The sequence below is a fragment of the Cryptotermes secundus genome, unplaced genomic scaffold (genome assembly GCF_002891405.2).
Source record: "Cryptotermes secundus unplaced genomic scaffold, Csec_1.0 scaffold423, whole genome shotgun sequence".
NCBI classification, from domain to species: Eukaryota; Metazoa; Arthropoda; class Insecta; order Blattodea; family Kalotermitidae; genus Cryptotermes; species Cryptotermes secundus.
In genome coordinates this window covers 1,593,276-1,614,533 of record NW_019731985.1, presented here as the reverse complement: position 1 = coordinate 1,614,533, position 21,258 = coordinate 1,593,276, and the positions used below count along the sequence as shown (strand labels likewise).

The following is a 21,258-nucleotide window of genomic DNA, read 5'->3' as shown; positions in this document are numbered from 1 at the left end:
TGTGTTGATGAATTGATTTACCAATTTAGCTTGACTAGCTTCGATGAATTTGATTTGTTTCATTTTGGTCCGTCACACTAACAGTTACAATTACAAAAAACAAGTCCGTCCAATGTAACTATTTCAGTTTTCTCACTTAAATATTTCTATAACCAGAAAGGCTGCTGTGAGTGATAGATGGAACATTGTGTACTTGGACATTACATGTGTATTTGATATGACAACTGTTGTGATAGTGGTTTCTAAAAAGTGTTTGGTGCCTCTGAAGATGATCCAAATGGATCGAAACACGTGAGGCTAGTGAATCATCAAGTGAGAAAACTGAAACAGTCACATTGGACAGACTTGTTTTTTGTAATTGTAACTGTTAGTGTGATGGACCAAAATGAAACAAATCAAGTTCATTACCGTGTTCACAAGAGCCCTCTACTGGTCCCTATCCTGAGCCAGATCAATCAAATCTATACCATCCCATCCTATCTCTCTAAGATCCATTTTAAAATTGTCCACCCACCTACACCTTGGTCTTCCCAGTGGTCTCTTTCCTTCTGGCTTTCCCACCAATATCCTATATGCATTCCTTTTCTCCCCCATTCGTGCTACATGCCCTGCCCACCTCATCCTCCTTGACTTGATCAACTCTCATCTTGGAATATACGGATTAAAAGTGAGCAGTCATCAATGCATCTGACATTGTCATCTCACTGAGACATCCTCCTGCTAGAGACAAAATGTAATAAGCTCTCACAGCTCACCGCCATCTGACTGCTTGCAAATCAACATATGATGCTTTGCATCACTGAAAATGCTCCACATTCCACTTGCCAGATCGTCAAAATATTTTAATTACAATTATGTCCATGTTAGCAGGCCTTTAAAGAAGGGTTTAAGTTTAGTTTGTAAGTTTGTGTTTGGATTTGTAATGTTGAAACTTGTGAATTGAATAATCATTGCAGTTGAGTTGACTGTAACAGACAAAACTGTAACTTCATGTTTTGTTATGCATGCATTTGAAATTTATCTCAAAGTCTATGAGAAGAACATAGATTACAGATTTTTGAGAACAGCATTCTAAGAATATATAAGTAAGTAAAAGGAACATGGAGAAAACTGTACAACCAACAATTTCATATTTTGTGCTCTTCACCTAATTTTGTTATAAAAGAAGAGCACTTACTCTTTGAAAATATCTTCACAGGATTGCCATCCCACGGCCAACCCTTGAACTGCCATGTTGGACCCATCACAAACACAGCAACCACGCGATCCCAGTCTGCATTTTTCAGTTTCTGGGGGTTGTCTATAACTTGATATGGCACAGTGAGACCACCTTTCCGACGCATAAGTAGGAATTCATTCTCTTTCTTTGCACCTTGACGTTTCTTCTCTTCAGAACTCACAAATCTGCAAAATATTAAATACATATAAAACCACAAATTGTTTGATATTATTCAGTTGATTTAGGCCAAGCAAGAATGAAAGTAAATGTCTGCACACTGAGATGAGAATAAACTTCTAATCTCAATTTGAAAGATAAATTTTGTGTTTCAATTTTCAGCATAAAATGTGTGATTTAAAAAAGATGCCTAAATTATCGTAGTGATACTGTTTTTTGTGAATGAGCTCGAAATGACTACAATGCAATCACACCAACTACCATCTGGAGAAAAACTTCATCTTCCTGGCCAACAAATCTTACAGAATATTTTAAGTAGTTCTGCATAAGATATTTTCTGGCTTAACTACACTCATAATTTTCAAAGCAACAAACTGCAAAATAATGTGTTTATCTCAAAAATATACTTCAAAAATCACAAACTCTGACAATCAACACTGGGTAAGGGGTTTAGCAGAGGAGACAATCTTCCCTCTAGGCACCACATTCATTTATGAATAACACAAATAGTCAGGAGCATTTCAAACCTCACCTCAGATCCTGCAGAAGATCTTTAGCATTGTACATTGTAATTAGGGGTGTTGTTGCAGGTGGTATGATTATTATTGGCGTCCGAGAGATCTTCTTGTTCCGCCGAACTGCAATTTTTGGCTGGGAATAAAAATTGAAAGTAAGTATCTTCACTTAACCGTTCAGCGTGGTTTGACATGTATGTTTCGTCAGGTATTTAAATCGTCTGTGGGGGTTCGACGTCTATGTTTCGTCCAGCTCCACACCTATGTTATAACGCCCATAATAATTGATGGTTTTGCTGTAGATTGTTAGATTTTTCGCTGGCCTGTTGTCAGGAGAACCGTATCTAATGAGGCATTTGTTTAGCTGCGCTAAGTCATCGTTACATATGCCTGTCTTGCAGCAAAATCGTGTTGCTTCTGGTAGTGGTTTCCTCCTTCAAACTGTTATAAATGGCGTGTTTTCTTTCCTATGAAGTTATAAACAGCAGAGACGTGATATGTGCTGTGTTTATAATATCATATTGCCCTGAGCTGGCCACACTAACACACTCAATTGTAATCCTTAGAAGAGGGATGTCCAAAAATTTATTCTTGCAACATCGATTGATTNCTTTCATTCACTACATACCAGCCAGTTCTTAGAATAACTTCATGAATTCTGTGGTCACCCCTATGACGTCTTATGCCACAAAATGGATGGAAAATGAAACGCAGAAGCACCAACACTTGTTATGATAACATAAAGGTTGAATTTACTGCAGCTAATCTGGCTAGCGATACGACTCATGGAGAGACATTTCTTCTTGTATTCCCCCCACGGGGAAGAAGGCAAGGCCGCACAGAAGATGTTTGGTTTACGGAAAAAAGAGCCAAATGAGAGATACGCAGTACTGGTGTGGTGAATGTGAGACAGCGCTGTGTATAGTAGAATGCTTCAATGCGTACCATACTCCACTCAAATTCTGAACCACCTGCTTCCTTTGCCGAGATACCGGGCGCTCATATTATAAGGCAAGGTTATAAAACCATCTTTTAAGATCATTTTAGTGAAAGTTTCATGCTTCAAAGCGTACCATTCACTGCTCAAATTCTAAACAAACTGCTTCCATTGCCGAGATACCGGGCGCTCATATTATAAGGTAAGGTTATAAAACCACGTTTTAAGATCATTTTAGTGAAAGTTTCATGTTCCTATCTCATAGAATTTAAGAACAATGATGAATAAATCATTTTCGAGCAAAATTTAAATGGCCGGCTGAATATATTACCGCCGGAGAGGCAGCCACGGAATTTAAATGACCGCGCAAAAGGGTTAATAATCAAGACTCCAGAAATAATACTCAAATTTATTGGCCACTCACCCACAAATGTAGATAATGGCTAAAAATGTATTTGCCACTGGCACCTGTTACCTGTGAATAATGGGTAAGTATATTTCTGGAGTCATGGTAATAACAATACCACATTTTGCATCTGGAAGAAAAAAACGACATATACATGGTATGTGTTATGTACCTCAGCCACAGGTCTAAGTTGCGGAATAATTTGTTGAGATGGAGTCTGTACTTTCTTTGGCTGCGTTCCTTCAGTCATTGATTTGAAGATCATTCCGCAGTAAGTACTGAGGGTGTCTATCTTGAATCCCCCAGTTTCTATAAAACAATAATTACTTACGTTATTGTGGGAAATAAATAAATGTAATTATCGGATGCAATTTGTACCTATATATTCTTCAAAGACAACTAACAATGCCAATATCAGTATAACTGGACAGCTACTACTGTAAATAGACCATAAATGAATATAAAATGTAAAATCTGTGACATTCCAACTTGCAAAAACATTTATTTATCGACAATCTACCCACGGAGGTGCCAATAAGAAAAAAGTCCGTAACAGTACTCAGAGATTCAGTATGCTGCCTATTCAGGAACTCATTTGCAAGCATACCTATGCGAGTAAGAACATACTAGTATATAATAGTTTCAAAAGGTCTCACCTGTGTGTCTGATGAACCTCTCTTGATCATATCTGCTGTACATAGTAGGCTGGGGTATGGACTGGATAGGAGCATTTCGTGGGATAACTGGTGAAGGTTGTGGACACCTGTCCTCCCTTCCTTCTCGATTTATAACTGACTGCAGCATGGCAAATATGTTATCTTCAAATATCTAGCAAATATTAAAAAAAACTTAATACATGAGTAGTATAGTATGTAGTAGCAACTGTACAGTCTTTTGTACTGCAATATCATACAGTTCAGCAGAAGTTCATCAACATTTCACAGGGATATGCTGCCTCCATCTTGCAGGTCAAAGAATACATTAAGTACCTTCAACATTAACTGTAGGTGCAGTCAGACAGAACATTTTTAAAATGCATATCAGTTTTGAATGTATATGCAAATTTGATGTACAATAATTATAATAGTAGTATTTAAATTGGCTTAGTATCTCTTGCAGGAAAATAGTTTTTCACAATTAACTCAAGATTCTTGTAATGAAATAGAATGAAATAATAATTTCACAAATGTAAACTGCAGACTATATGCTTAATTTGAGATATACAGCATTTCACAAATTATAACAAAAATTAAAGTTTTGTTCTTAGTGCAATATAATATAGACTCATCAGTTACCTTTCCAGTGCTCTGAAGCACAGTTGTACGTGTCCTCCCCTGCCGTTCTCTGGAGATGATATATTTTGTTGCAGCAACATCAAAATCTAACATGACATGGTGATCTGAGCCTAAACCTATATCATCAGTTCCTTTTATAGTTGTCCTCTTCATTGCCAGATGTTTAGCTTTGATAGCAACAATTTTTTCTATGGACATTGCTTCCGACAAAGACCTAAAATTTGAAAAAGATTTGGAATAAAAAGACTGCTTGTATGAAACAGAAATTTCTATGCCTATAAAGTTATATTATAAAACAAAGTCATGGGCAAAAATTTTTATTGGGCAAACAGTTCATGTCTAAATATAAATATTAGGTGGGAAAGACATAAAATTTTAATTATCACCAAGAAGAAACAGAGACACAGGTGCAAGAAATTGTGAGTTAGTTCATCTCTACATATGCCCCCTGCAAGGCCACACATTTTCCCCAACGATGCACTAGCTGCTGGATACCTTGATAATAGAAGGTTTCATTTTGACTGTTTAGGAAGTCCTCCACTCCAGAAATGACGTCATCTTCATCTTGGAATCGCTTACCACAAAGCAGCTTCTTTAGCCGTGGAAAGAAGAAGAAGTTGCTTGGTGGCAGGTCTGGTGAATATGGTGGATGAGGGAGAATTTCATTTCTCAAGCTGGCAGTAAGTGTCATCGTAGCATGACGAGCATGAGCAGCTGCACTGTTGTGAAGAAGTTGCACACCTTTTCCCAGCATTCCATGTTGCTTTTTCTTTATTTCCACCTGTAATTTTATCAGAAGGTTCTGGCAGTACTTGCCAGTGATGGTGATGCCCTTTTGCGCAGTCAGTTATGATGACATCCTGCCAATCCCAGAACACACTCAGTATCATCTTTCCAGACGACGGCTGGGATTTGGCCTTCTTTGGTGGCAGTGAGTCTGCAAGTTTCCACTGTTTGCTCATTTCCTTTGTTTCAGGGTCATAATGATAGAACCAACATTCATCCATCATGATCAAGCGGTCGAGAAATTCCACCTTTTTGTCTTGACACAACTGAAAAAGTTTCTTTGCCACATCAATCTATTGCTGTTTTTGAACTGATGTCAACAGTCATGGCACCCAACACACAGTAACCTTTGTCATGTGTAACTCATCATGGATGATGTTGAAAACCGACCCATGGCTAATGGGGACCTCATGAACAATAGCTTTGATAGTTATGTGCCTACTGTATAGGATCAAAGCTTCCACCTGTGCCACAATTGCTGGTTCCTCAACGAGAGATGTCTTCCACTTCGGGGTTCATCTTTTAAGTTTGTCTGGACACAATGAAAGCGCCACTTCCACCTGACCACTGTGTCATATGATGGTACACCTTCCTGATACACAGCGGTAATCTGGTCATGGATCTCCCTTGCAGGCTTCCCTTACAAATGCAGGAACTGTATCACAGGATGAGCCTCCACTTGCTCAACTGACATTGCCATTTTGCTTCTGCCTCTTCCAATGGCTCCTTCTGCCTACTTGGTGCAGGAAAATCTGACTGTTCGGCAAGCTCAGGAAATGGGCTATCTCCTATATAGAACGATATTTTTGAAGTATGATTTTCTTATGGTGATAATTAATACATTATAACTTCCCATCATATATGCATATATGATAATGTCAACAGGTTGAAATCCATTTATCAAAAAGGACTCTACAACTTTAACAAATACACACTTGATTTTGTTTAATACTTTACAGATGAGCAACCTTTCATATACCAATTTGGGGCATTAGTACAACATATTAATAATTTTGTAATTATCTTTTGTATTAAAACATTACATTAACAAAAGTTTAATATTTTTAAGTCTGTTATCATAAACCATTTCAGGACACCATATTAAGTGACATTTGCTTTGTACTCACCTCTTCATGCATCTGCCAGACTTTTATCGCCGATTTTAATAACTAAAGAGTTGGGGTGGCATCCAATATCATAATGTGCAAACTGAATTTTAAGAAAGTGTGTCAAGTGGTTGATAAAATGAAAGGGAACACACAGACAGCGTGGCTATCTCATATGTCTATTTTTTCCTTTAGGAATGTAAAGCAGGCTAACAGGAATGAGATTGTTTATTATTACATTATACGAGGAGTGTTCCGTATATAATGCCTCCTATTTCTTTCAATGAAAACTACAACAGATACAGAAAGCATAACAACACAGTTAAATAGAGCAAGATTTCAGCTACTTACAGTTAATTTTCCACATAATCACCACCATTCATCATGCACTTTTGCCAGCGATGAACAAAAGCCTGTATGCCGCTCTCATAAAAGTCTGCACTAGCAGAGGCAAGCCACTTTCTTACAGTTGCAATGACAGCACTGTTGTCTGGAAAATGTTGCCCACGTAGTCCATCTTTCATAGGCCCAAAAAGATGGAAGTCTGAAGGTGCTAAATCGGGGCGATAAGGTGGATGTGGTAGGACAGTCCAGCCAAACTGGTATGGGGTCTAGCATGCTGCAAGCGAAAGTTTGTCTGCTTCTCTGGCCTGACTCGGGAAATGTGGGCTTTCAGCTTAATCAGTGTCATTTTGTAGCGTTCAGAACTGACAGTCTCACCAGGCTCCAGGAAATCCAACAAAATCACACTCCGCCTATCCCAAAAGACCATGCTCATCACTTTCCCTGTGTCTTAAACTTCTTTTTTCTTGGGGAATCTGGATGTCGCCACTCCATGGACTGTCTTTTGGATTCCGGCTCGTAGTGGTGACACCATATCTCATCTCCGGTGATGACGCTGTCCAGAAACTTGTCAACTTCAGCCTCAAATTGGTGCAACAGGTCCTGACAGACTTCCATTCAATGAGTTTTGTGGTCCTGTGTAAGCACCTGCAGACCTACCTGGAATAAACTTTGCAATAATCCAGCTTCCCCAACATCGTTTCCAATGCATTACAGCCGACATTAAGCCTTACACACAGTTCCCTGGCCGTTATCCGCTGATCTGTAGTGATGAGCTGATCGAGGCGCTGTTCATTGTGAGAAGTAGCAACTGAGCAGGGATGCCCAGGGCATGGTTTGTCGTGCACTTCACTTCCGCCACTGTTGAAACATACTACCCACCGCCTCATTGTGCTGACATCCACTGTATCTTCTCTGTGCACCTTTAGCTAGCGTCAATGGATGTCAGTGGGTGCAATATGTTCGGCAGTGAGAAATTCAATAACACATATCTGCTTCATATGCACTTCTATGTCAGACGCCATTTTGGTAGACGGCTTTGCTGTCGCTATCTGTCGCATGACAACCAAACTGACATTACATTGACGGGAAAGTTCAACCTTTACTACAACACCACCAACATCCAGCTCAGACGTTACAGATTAAAACAAAAAAATAGGAGACATTATATATGGAGCGCCCTTCATACTAGTCAGAGAATTCTAATCTGTTATTCACCCAAAATCAATCATGCCATTTTCACCTGACCTGAGCACTTGCATTTCTTGCAATGCTGAACCAGTTCTTTTAGCCTGCTTGTGATTACCACTGCAATGCAAGTCATTGCTTGAAGGAGGCATTATGAATTGGATGTTGACATCATGCTTGCTGGTAAAAGATTAGAAATGAGAAATCTGGGCATGATGTGGGAAATTGGACATAATTTGAAATAATGACAATCTAGTCTGATGGTATCAGAGCAAAAAGATGGACAACCTGGCAACAATTTTCATGATTCCACATACTAAGCTTTTCCAAATTTAAGAACTTTCTTTTACGGATTAGGATTGTGAGATAAAATTCAGAAATTCAGAAATCACTGATCCACCTCAGGCATTAACACACCTAGACTGCTGTGATGATCCTGAACCCTGCTGGTATGGATGGTATCTGCTGCGGTTTCCCTGAAGCTTCATCCTCTGTTGGAGGCTAGGATGAGGATGACTACTGCCTGTGGCAGCTCCAGGTTCAGCCTGACTGCCATCTGGTGGTTGAATTTTATGAGACTCCATATTCTGAAACAAAGCCCACTTATGAACTCACTGTAGTGTTTATGCCATTGTTTGTGACAGATGGATTTTTGAACACAATCAGAATTTTGCCCTGGGAAAAATGGTACTACGTGGTAAAGTTAAAAATGAAAATGTATTTATGTGATTAATGGATCATGCACTTATCCATGACTACACATTTTGGAGTGGAGGTACGTGGGCAACTTCATACCATGGCTAATTTATGACAGGGAATAGAAACCTCAGTGAGCCCCAAAGCTGATCCATACATGGTGGCAGAGAGGAAAACCTGGGCACCTGCCAGGAATCAAACTCCAATTCTCTGGTCATCCAACTGATAGACTAATCACTACTAATGACTGAGCTCTCCTGGGCCCAGTAGCTGGTAGCACAGGGTCAAGCAAAGTACAATGTATATGTAGTATATGTTTGTCACAGCAGTAGGAGAGAGAGTTTCAGGACTCCCAGAGTCGTGAGTCCCATGGGACTCAGAACCAAGAATGAATGTGTTTGTGAGGGCCTGCGCCTATTTATGAGACGCAGATATAGGTGCTGCAATTGTTGAGACTATTTAATACTATCTTAATCACTGTACAGGAGTCACAGTTCTTGTGGTGTGAGGCAGATTTTCGTGTATCCTGCAGTGGAACTTTAAGACCCCTCAATTGTTTCTGTCTCATCCCAGACACTGAAGGTTGTATGAATGTAATGGTCTAGACAATGAAAATTATTTTGGTTAAATTTTCCCATGGTGATGTCATTTAACATTTCACTTTTCCTGTTTTTTTTTTTTTATTTTGTTTTGTAGAAAGTTCTTAAAAGCTTGCGCATCACATTCAGTTTTAATTTTAATTTCTTTGGCCTAAGAGATGTCCTGTGTCTGCTGTGTATTTCACGGTCAGCAAGAACACTGATGAAGAATGTAATTATAATACAAACAGTAATAACATAACTAAAGCCAATGTCAGAAGTAAAGAAAGGTTTAACTGGTTTATTCTATGGTTTGATTTTAGGGAAAAAAAACAAAGCACTTGTCATAACTGGCATTTCTGAATACATAAAAATATAATTCATATATTTATAGACCCTGACAAGGGTAGTAATTTTCTCTTCCCAGTTGTCTGGACCAGTTCTGGGGTGCAACAAGCCACCTTTCCAATGGAAATTTGGAGGTTTTCTCCAGAGATGAAGCACTCATGGCATGAAGATAACCATATATCTCAATGTAATATCAAATATAAGAAAGAATGCAGCTGTATTTTTACCTCACGATTTATCTGTGTGGTACTAATTACGTACAGGGATAACTTTATATTTGCCTAGAAATATAATGAATTGTATAGTAAAATTTGTATAGGTAAGCATTTGTCTCATGTTTCCTATCCAAAATGGCCTGAAACAAGGCGATGCATTAATGCCATTGCTTTTAAATTTTGTTTTATGCCATTAGGAAGGTCCAAAAACACAAATGGTACTGAAATTAGATGGAACACATTGGCTGGTGGTCTGTGCTGACATAAATATGCTGGGAGATAACATGGATGGCATAAAGGAAAACACTGAAGCTATAACTGATGCTAGTAAGGACAGTCTAAAAGTAAGCGTAGAGAAAACTAAGTACATATTGCTGTCTTACCACCAGAATTCAGGGCAAAATCTTAACAAAGAAGACAGCTAATAGATCCTTTGAAAACGTGGAACAGTTCAAATATTTGGAAATGGCAGTAATAATCAAAATTTTATTCAGGAAGAAATTAGGTGAATGAATTCAGGTAATGCTACCATTCAGTCCAGAAGCTTCTGGCTTCTCATCTGCTGTCTAAAACATAAAAATTAGACTATACAAAACTATAATTTTGCCTGTGGTTCTGTATAGGTATAAAACTTGGTGTCTGATATGGTTGCCAGATTTTGTAAAATAAAAAAAGGAGTGATGTCTCGTTGCTTGTTTATGATGACATTTTTCACAACTAATAAGCTATAAAATATACATAATCAACATAGTACATAACTTACAAAATGCTACTACACATCTGTATTACATAGGACTACTACATATTTATAGAACAAAACAAATATTACGTAGCCCTATTACATATTTATAGAATGCACAAAATATTACCTAGCACACATTTGTAGAACACACAAATATTAAATACTACATATTTAAAACCTTCAAGGGCTTGTCGATCAGATTCTGTTAATTGTATTTCACTGAACTCTTAGCACTTTTTAATAATTGAACATCACCCTTTGAAAATTTATAAAATTCTGAACAGGATTTGCTTTCATAGTTAACTGTCACCTGGAGTTCTGCCTTGACTAAATCTGTTGAGCATCTGTTGCTTGTGTCACTCAAGTTACTTTTCATGAATGAAAAGATTCACTCAACAAAGCATTTGAGCCAGGGATGCTAAACAAAAATCCTACCACTTTGGAAATATTTGGTACATCACGTGCAGGTACGGAAGGAAAAAATGTACACCAGAGTGCTACATAATCACCATATCTGTTCACACTGTTGCAGAGGTAATCTCGATAGCTGCTGAACTCCCCGCACAGGTCATCAATGCAAACATTTTCACTTAGCTGAAACACTTCTATGGCTTTTTCAAAATCTTTGAACTCAATCCCTTCCTGTAGAGAAAATGTTGCAAGGGATGCACAGGGACTGTCATCTGTCACATCATATCTCTTTTTTGCAGATACTGAAGCATATTGCTATAAAAGCTGTTCAGGTCTTCAGTAACCTTTTTCTGTAATGGCATACACAATCCATTAATGAGTTCTTTTGCTTTGCTACCAAAAAAAGTTGTCTTTCCTTCTCTGCTGGATTTTAGAACTAAGAAGTTTCATTTGTTTGTAAGTCTCTAGTACACTTAAGTCAGACCTTTCCAGTGTTTTATCTACCATTTCCAGCTGACTTCCAATATCACTTAAGAAATTAAAGTAGATTTCAGGCAACACTGCTTCCTCTGGGTCATCTTTCATGAAAATGTTAGATAATAATTTTTGGCAGTTGGGAATACTATTGAAATAACTTTTCATTGCTTCCCAGTTCTGAAGCAGTTGAGAAATGGCTGTGTTAATGACAGCCACCTAGTTGGAACATGCCTCAAAATCTAAGTCCACTCCAAATTGAGAAATCAAAGCATGATTTTAACTCTTCTCTTCTTTTGGCAGAGACAGAGAAGTGATTATATATCTTTAAGACTACACTTTCAACATCAACATCTACTCTGTCACTTGCAAACTTAATTGTCTTATGTATGACATGATTAGAGCAATTAGCTTTCAGTAAATTTGGGTTTTTACTTCGCAGCAACTGATATACGAAATGTTTTTTTCCATAATTCACATTGGCATTGTCTGCACAATAAGAAGACACATAATTTACATCCAAGTTGTACTTTTCTAAGCTCTGCAGCACCAAACCAGTAATTGCCATAGACGTTTCCTCAGCACTTTCAACAAAATCTAGAAGTTTATTCTGCACTCCCTTTAAAGGGTCGACGTACCGGATGCAAACAGGGAACATTTTTCGATTGCTTCTGTTTGATGCATCGGTAACCAATAAAAAAAAATGTTAAGTATTTTCTGGACATCTTAAAATAGACACAAAGTCGTTTACACTTTTAGGAGCAAAAACGTACTTCACTATCATTTTCGCTTTAGTGTGTCCACATGAAAGTTTGGAAGCAATCGCGGAATCACTGAAAATATGCGACACAAGTTTACTTCCGCAGTCCAGACTGGAATAATTTAAGTTTTGTTTCACTGCATGATACACTAAACCAAGTTCGCACGTGGTGCTGTTGTCATACGCTTCTTTATTGTTCAAATTAACAAAGTATTTCGAAAGTTTATTTGAACTTTCAGAATTAAATTTTCCTTAATTTTATGTCCCTTGTATTGTGCATGTTGCCTCAGGTCACTTTGTCCACCGTGCGAAATACTAAAATCCTTCCTACACAACGTACAAAATGCCCGGTTCTCGTCTGGTCCCGGCTTAACCCACGAAAACATATCTTCCCATTTCTTAAGATATACAATATTTGATTACGTTTGGCCTGGAATTTCAACTTATTCCGTGGAGGAGTCTTTGATGGATCTTCTTCGTCCTCAAACATTTTTGCTAACTTGACACTGACTTTCCAGCGAATATTGAATGGATTAAAAATACACTACCACCATCACACTCAGCTTTGATTTAGAACCTCAAGTGGCTCAAGTGTCGCCAACATTCACGAAATGCAACATAACGAAAGAAATTATAACAATGTCATTTTCCAAGGAGTACAGAAATTTTATGATAATATTTAACCCACGAAATATAATTCGCAGTGGACTTAAATAAAAAAAACGGAGAATTATCCACGCCGGATAAACAATAAACGGAGGAACAAAATTATTATTATTAACAGAAAAGCGCATGAATGTGCATTACATAGATTCTGGGTTTTAGCCTTTGCTATAATCACACAGAGATTTATGGTTGTTTTTACATCTTGTGATGTGGTATACATCGCAAAACTGATCACATAGCGAGCACGCAGTTTTCGCTTTTTGGGCGAAAAAACGGAAGAATCCGGGGAAAACGAGGCATCTGGGAAACCTAGTGTCTGATATTAAGGAAGGAACATAGACTGAAGCTGTTTGAGAAAAGGGTGTTGAGAATATTTGGGCCAAAAATAGATGAAGTGACAGGAGGTTGCAGAAAACTTCATGAAGAGCTTCATAACTTGTACTCTTCACCAAGTATAATTAGAATGACCAAGCGAAGGAGAATGAATTGAGCATGTCATATAGCACTAATGGGGAGAAGTAGTATGCATATAGGAAACAGGTGGGAGAGCCAGAAGGAAAGAGACCACTAGGAAAACCAAGACATTGGTGGGTGTATTATATTAAAATATATCCTTGAGATATAGGATAAGGTGGTATGGATTTGATTGGTCGGACTCAGGATAGGGTCCAGTGAATGGTTCTTGTAATCATGGTCATGAACCTAAGGCTTCGATGAAATGCTGGGAAACTATTGTGTAGCTGCACAACTGGGGGCTCTCAAGAAGGTTTCAGCTCCATCAAGTTAATTTTAAAAGTAAACAGAAAACCTGGTTTGTATTTATATTGGGATACTGTATATAATTTTAATATTAGAAGATAGTATGTTTTCCAAACGTTTACATACACAAACGAAAGTGACCATGCAAACTCATGAATATCCTCTACATATGTTAGATAGATGCTACATTAATCAGTCCACAAATATCGATAATCGAATTCTTTCGATCTACGCCCGCAACTGTGACTTGTGGAAATAGATGAGCTGAAAAATTCGCGTACGTTCGAAGTTTGTAGACAACATTTTGTGTAGCCTTCCGCGTACAAATAACGATCTGAAAATGATATTAGCTTAAATTAGTGTATTACTTCGAATAGACGACGCGTATTTTACACATTTTTGCCCCTGTTGAAAGACTGAGGTGCGTTTCCCCCGTTGAACATTTGAGGTACATCTTAAATTCGAGTTATATGCACCTTTATAATTTTTTCCCCTGAAACAAAAACTGGATGTATCTTAAATTAAAGGGCCTTATATTCGAAGTAATACGGTATTTACTGATTTTCGAAAACGCAGTGTGAACTTACGTCAGAGATTATATTATTTTTTTGAAATGTCGCACTTATCCTTATAAAAGTCTTCAAAAACACTCTGCTATGAAACGCTCCCTCCGAGTTACCACTTGCGAATGGGGTTGATCGCGTTGATATTACCGTTTACAAGAGAGTGTGCTAAACAGTGATTCGTTGCCTAGTAACCACAGAATCAACGAAAGCGCCTGTTGCGTAGTGAAAAGTTATTGGTTGCTTAGCAACCACATGAATCAACGAAAGCGGCTGTTGCGTACTGAGCAGCTAGATTGGTTGCTGAGCAACCAGAAGAATAAAGTATTTTGCGTGTGTTTATATTTTTGCACGTTCACATATGAGAATTTATGGTAAGGTAAAGTCCCTGTGCTTAACTAATTAAGCACTACGCCATGAAGGCGTATGGGGGAGTGGATGTATAGATCCACATTTTATTTACCTCGGCACTAGCTGGAGGTGAGTGGTCATCTTCACGACCCGGCCACTTTACCTCAGGTACCCATTTGATAGGAGGTTGGGTGGACCTCAGACCCGGTCTGAAAGATGTGAAGATAAAATTATTGATTCTACCTGGTCTCGAACTCCGATCCCTCGGTAGTCCAGGCCGTAACCAGTCACTCTACCTACTACGATATCCCGGCTCCAGAGTAACAGAATTTATTGTAAACAAAAATTAATTCTGTGTACAATTGAAGAAAAACAACCATCATAAATATCCTAAATAATCATATAGAACTCTGAGCATACAAAATGACGGAGCTGTGATTAAGTTCAGTGTTCATCGCTCTTGTCCCATATTAAGAACAAGTTGCAATTTTAACCATTATATTTTCATAAGTTTCAGTTCTGGATTCTGTAGATGGGGTTAATGAGAAATAGTAAGTTGAATATAAAACAAAACTTTAGTAATTTCTCAAGAAAGACTTCTTCATATCAACCTCAACCTGTTAACACTTTAAATCACAGTAGTTAACATATGTAGCATCTGCTTTTGTCGTCTGTTGTCCAAAAACATAAAAATTAGAATCTACAAAACTATAATTTTGGCTGTGGTTCTGTATGGTTGTGAAACTTGGTCTCTGACATTAAGGGAGGAACATGGACAAAGGGTGTTTGAGAACAGGGTGTTGAGGAGAATATTTGGACCGAAGAGAGATAAAGTGACAGGAGGTTGGAGAAAACTGCATAATGAGGAGCTTCATAACTTGTACCCTTCTCCAAATATAATTAGAATGATCAAGTCAAGGAGGATGAGGTGGGTATGTCATGTAGCACGAATGGGGGAGACGAATGCGTATAGGATATTGGTGGGAAAGCCAGAAGGAAAGAGACCACAGGGAAGACCAAGGTGTAGGTGGGTGGACAATATTAGAATGGATCTTAGAGAGATACGATGGGATGGTATGGATTGGATAGATCTGGCTCAGGATAGGGACCAGTGGAGGGCTCTTGTAAACACGGTAATGAACCTTTGGGTTCCATAAAATGCTGGGAAAATCTTGAGTAGCTGCAGAATTGGCAGCTCCTCCAGATGGGCCCAGCTCCGTGAGTAAGTAACCAAGCAAGCATCTGCTTTTGTATTAAAAATTTCTGCAGCTTGTCCACACACTATATTTGTTTCATATGATTATCAGGACAATGTTACAAAGGTGCATTATTTTTTCTGTGAGATAGGAAGTGAGTTCTTAAACAGTGTTGATGAATTTCATACTTTGAAGGGTTAAATGATACAGAGAACATAGACATATATATTCAGAACTTTATTCAAATAAAGAAGCTGCTATTTTGCTCTTTTGAATTGATTGTATAGTGTATCAAGATTAACTCATAGTGCTCAGCTGTAGCTATGGCTGTCACTCACCAGCAGTTGGAAATTCACAGAAGCTTTTAGATAAGCATAGTGCTGGTATCCTCAATAATAATAATAATAATAATAATATAGTCAATGCAGACATTCAGATATTCCATCAAAACATGCTAAGTCTAAATAATAAAAAGCTAAATATGGATGTGCTACTAACAGGAAGAAGAGTAAATATACTACAGACAATGTTAAACTCATATGGCTTGCAAGCAATAGTTGATGTCCCAACAAGAATAGGACCTAGAAGTCAAACAGCATTAGATCAAATAAGATTGAACAAGGGCTTATGGGGATACAATCTTAAGGTGATCGAAGAATTTAAAGAATACTATTGTCATTACAAAAAAATATACAAGAAAGTTATCAGTGAAGCAAAAAATTAACTAATAACATGCGAATAAGAGCATCAGGGAATAAATCAAAAGCCATGTGGGAGCTAGTTGAGGAGGAACTAGGTAAACAGAAAAAAGCAGCGAAAAATATTGGAATAAGCGAGAATGGAGTAAATATACAAGATCCAAAAACTACAGCCAATGTCTTTAATGGATACTATACCAGTATTGCCCAAAAGGTATTGAGTGGCAATCCATTATCCAAAACCAATGAAGTTAATGTCAATACAGTAAAATATAATAGTAACAGCATGTTCTTAACCCCAACTACTGCAGACAAAGTAGCAAGCATAATTAAAGGATTGAGTAATAAAACATCAATGGGAATATATGATATTCCAGAGTATATTATTAAAAAAAAAGGTTTTCCTAAAATAACAACTGCTTTGACACATATAATAAATATGTCACTCTCAACTGGGCATTTTCCTGATCAACTAAAAATTGCAAATGTGAAACCTTTGTATAAGAAAGGATGTGATACAGAAGTTGGGAATTATAGACCAGTTTCACTAATTTCTGTTTTTTCAAAAATAATAGAAAAATCATACATAAAAGACTTTTGTCATTTTTTAATAATCACAGCATAATTAACAATAAACAGCATGGTTTCTGTAAAAGGAAATTAACAAATACTGCAACTGCAGAGTTTATAGAAAGGGTCTACAAATCATTGGATGAGAGGGAAATAAGTACAGGGATATTTCTGGATCTGTCAAAGGCATTTGACTTACTTGATCATGATATATTGCTAAGGAAGATGACAAGAATGGGAATAAGGAGGGGTTGTACTAAAATGGTTTCAATCATATCTAGAAAACAGGGAACAAAAAGTGGAAATTACATACAGATGTAAAGAAACTAATGAAATCACTATCTATCGCGAAAGAGACCCATAAGACATGGAGTCCCACAAGGTTCTGTTCTCTGACCAGTGTTGTTTTTGCTATATATCTATGATCTAGAGGCCGGCATTGAACATGGAAGGCCAACGTTTTTTTGCTGACGATACTAGTATTCTTATAACAGGAAATAGTGCTAATGATGCCCAAAGGAAAATAAATTCAACAATAAATGCACTCACAGAGTGGTTTGAAAGGAATATATTGGCTATTAATACAGAGAAAACAGCAGCAATATCCTTTCATCAACATAAGAAAGTACAAGTCGAATGCCCATCAATAAAGCTCTGTGATGCAGTCATCAATTATACAGAACATACAAAATTTTTGGGAGTTTGGCTGGATAAAAATCTAAGATGGTCTGCACATACTCAACAACTAGCAAATAAATTATGTAAAATATGTTTTGCCTTATGAGCAGTCAAAAGAGTATCAGGGTTAGAGACTGTTCGCACCTTATATTACGCTTATTTTCAATCCTTGTTATTATATGGATTCATATTTTGGGGCAATTCAGGAAATGCAAATTGATCTTTAGGTTGCAGAAGAGAGCTATTAGAGCTATGATACAAATCCTGAAAACCATTAGTTGCAAACAGTATTTTATATTGTTACATATATTACCTTTACCATGTCTGTATACAGGGTGTTCCACGACTTTAGGGCATAACTGCAGGAGGTGATTTCCTAGGTCTTTGTGATCAAAAAAGTTCATATAAACATGTGTCCAATTTTGGACGGTCAAGGACTGTGGCCTCTACAATAATCAAATATAAATTCTTGTGCTTTTCATTTGTGGTGCCTGCTGGAAGAAAAAGGGGATTGGGAACAATCCGCTCTTTTGAAAGAAGTTCAAGAAAATAAATTTCTGCTGCTCCCATACAGCAGCTTTGACATGTGCCTAGAAACATCCTCTCATGTGAAACAGCCTCAGAAGCAAATGGTCATCACTTCAACACTCTTCTATAAAATAATGTAAGTTAAACCACAACGTATAACTGTGCTGTGATTTATTGGCTACCTTGGCAAGTCTAGGTGAGAAGAGTGCTCTGTCAGCTGTGGTGATCTGTCTAAGGATGATCTGCCCTTCTTGTACATTAATGTATACCATCATTAACACTTACTGGCAATAGCGGCTTCCTTTCAGACAGCACCAGAACAGGTATGTATAAGTCTGGTACTCTAACTTGTAGAACTGCGAGTAATAGTCCACTTTCTGCTGAGAGATGAGCATGCCCAGTGCTGCCACATTATGCACAGCACTCGAGTCCAGCTGCCATGATTCCAAGCACATTTTCTCAAGGAAAAGATGCTGTGTGCTGAGTTGAAGCATACCACTTACCACATTGCTAGCACCATAGTCCTTCCTGCAACTATATGCACAATGTATTGTTAATCAGTAACTGCAGTCATGCAGACCTGTCCCTTTGAATAGTGGGATCTTTAAAGCAAGAAGGAAATGTAAGGCTATGCTGGAGTTAACATTCTCACACAGGTGACTATGAAGGGTTCTACTTTCTAGGATCTGATATCATGTAGTCTCACAAAAACTTACTATTTTGGACTCGCTTGGCTTCCACTTCAACTCTGAAGTTAAGGCAGTATATTAATCTGAAATGTAAGCAGACTTCTACCCAGGATACTGGAATCACATCCTAGATAGACTTTCAAAGGTAAAGAAAAATAAACTCCATGCCCTGTAGTCCTTAAGTGAACTGTACCAACCAACCACTGGTTGTCAGCAAAGTTAGTGCCAACTTTTGCAGATAGAGGGTGTCACGTGGTCAGTGAAATGGATCCCTGCAGCCGTTAATCTTGGTCTTCTAGACTGGAGCTGTCATTTCCTTGAAATAGCTCCTCAATTATCCTCACGAGGCTGAGTGAACCCCATTGAGACCCACTACTTCCCAGAATATCTTGTAGCGCCGGGAATCGAACCCGAGATCACAGAGGTGGTCCCTTCAAAGGTAAAGTCTGCCTAAATATCTGAGGACATGACGCACCCTGAGTAGGAAATCTTATGGAAGAAAATTCCTGTGTGTCAAAGACATCTCAGGTATTATGAGTTTCATCCCTATCCAATTTTGTTAATATAATCTACTTATTAATGGTGACAAAATCTGTGTCACCATCTGACAATGACAGTCGCAAAGGTGTTTTAGATATGCAATAACAGGGTCTTTGTGTTTAAGCATTCTTACCTGTACTGGATGTAGGTAAGATATCAGTTTTGCATTCTAATTGCTTTATCACTAGGGAAACAATGTATGGTTCAATTGTTCAATTTATTTACGATCTATAAATCCAGATACAGGTAGACACCATAGGATATGGAACAAGTCAAATACAATATAAATACAATGGCATCTGTACAAGAACAGTCTAACTGGAAAATTAATAAGATTACAAATTACATAAATATAAGTTAAATGTATTATGGATCATAATTTGAGCCTGTTAATAGGAACAATGTCGATGAGTACATCGCTAATAAGTAATAAGATTATAAATTATGTGGATAAAAGTTAATTATACTTGTGCATCACAATTTGAGCCTTTTGTGAAAAACTGTCAATAAGTATNTAACTTTTTATATTAGGATCACTGCTATTCCTACTGATCATGTACAAGTGCCTTTTAACATTACATTTGGTTTTTATACTAGATGAGACCCATGTTTTGTTTTTCGTAATATAGGGCTTAACATTTGCCTTAGGAAAACTAGAATTAAAAAATCTTAAAAATATATTTAGAAAAGAATTAAACATAGTATTGACGTCCTTTTCTTCAAATACATCATTCCACATCTCATAACTCAAACACATATTGTTCAGACAACTGCTATGCAATGTGTGTGACTTCAAGCATGCGTCTGTTATCAACGAACAACACTGCAATAATCAATTATGAAGTATACTGCCATTCATTAAGCATGTAATGAACCAGGATCTTTAATCAATATTGTGGTTAAAATATTCCTCCAGTGAGTAAAGTGAATTTAGGAGTAGAGATATTTTTAAAGCAAATTCAAATTGTTTAATATCATGAGCTATGCTAGGAGGGAGTCTGTTAAAAACCTTAATACCAAAATAATATTTTCCTTTTTGGAATGCTGACAAATTGCATGTAGGATAGTGAAGGTTATTGTTGTGTCTTGTATTAATGCTATGAATGTGAGAGTTAGTTTTATATTGTTCTCTGTTTTTGGCCATAAATAATAGGAGAGAAAATATATACTGTGATTGGAAGGGCAAAATTATCAGTTATTCCCTACAAGTCTCTTTTCCTAGAATTAGTGATGATTCTAATTGCCCTTTTCTGGAGCCTAAAAATAAGGATACTTTGGGGAGACTTTCCCCAGTTCAAACCATAAGTCATTACAGAATGAAAGTATGAGAAATAAATCATTCTTGTTTCCTGTGATATATAAGGCTTAACAGTCCTGACTGCATATCAGGTAGAGCTCAATTTAGTCATGAGCCAGTTGACGTGTCCTTTCCATAACAACATATTGCCAATAACTAATCCAAGAAATCTGGTGTTGGTAGATTTGGCAAGCTGACTGTTGCCATGGACAATGTTCATATCCATTGCCTGGCTATTCTTAGTTGTAAAATGTAAAAATAAACCTTGTCAAGATTTAGTGTCAATAAACTGGCTTCAAACCAGTCGTTTATGTCTTTGATAGTTTGAGTAATATTGTTTTCATAATTTACAGGGCAGGACAAAAAGAACAGGTTTGGATTTTCTGTTATAGTTTTTGGCAAGTCATTTATATATAAAAGAAACAGCAAATGTCCCAAAATGGATCCCTGTGGAACATCATTATTAACTATGCCCCTTTCAGAATGAGTATGCCAATTTTTGATTAGAACGCTCTGGGATCTGTCCTG

General features: G+C 37.5%; 1 protein-coding gene across 6 annotated transcripts in view; it reads right to left on the bottom strand.

Annotated features, from left to right (window-relative positions):
* Positions 1–21,258, bottom strand: part of LOC111867436 (parafibromin) — a 48,773-nt gene that overhangs the window by 18,428 nt on the left and 9,087 nt on the right. The window contains exons 2-8 of one of the 6 annotated variants that reach the window (XM_023857302.2): positions 18,490–18,738; positions 8,389–8,558; positions 4,550–4,763; positions 3,911–4,082; positions 3,427–3,563; positions 1,929–2,047; positions 1,178–1,404 (exon numbers count right to left, since the gene is read on the bottom strand). In XM_023857302.2, the coding sequence (XP_023713070.1) occupies positions 1,178–1,404; positions 1,929–2,047; positions 3,427–3,563; positions 3,911–4,082; positions 4,550–4,763; positions 8,389–8,555 (1,036 nt within the window). In that variant the 5' untranslated portion in view covers positions 8,556–8,558; positions 18,490–18,738. The other 5 variants (XM_023857303.2, XM_023857299.2, XM_023857300.2 and 2 more) reach the window with 5 other exon arrangements.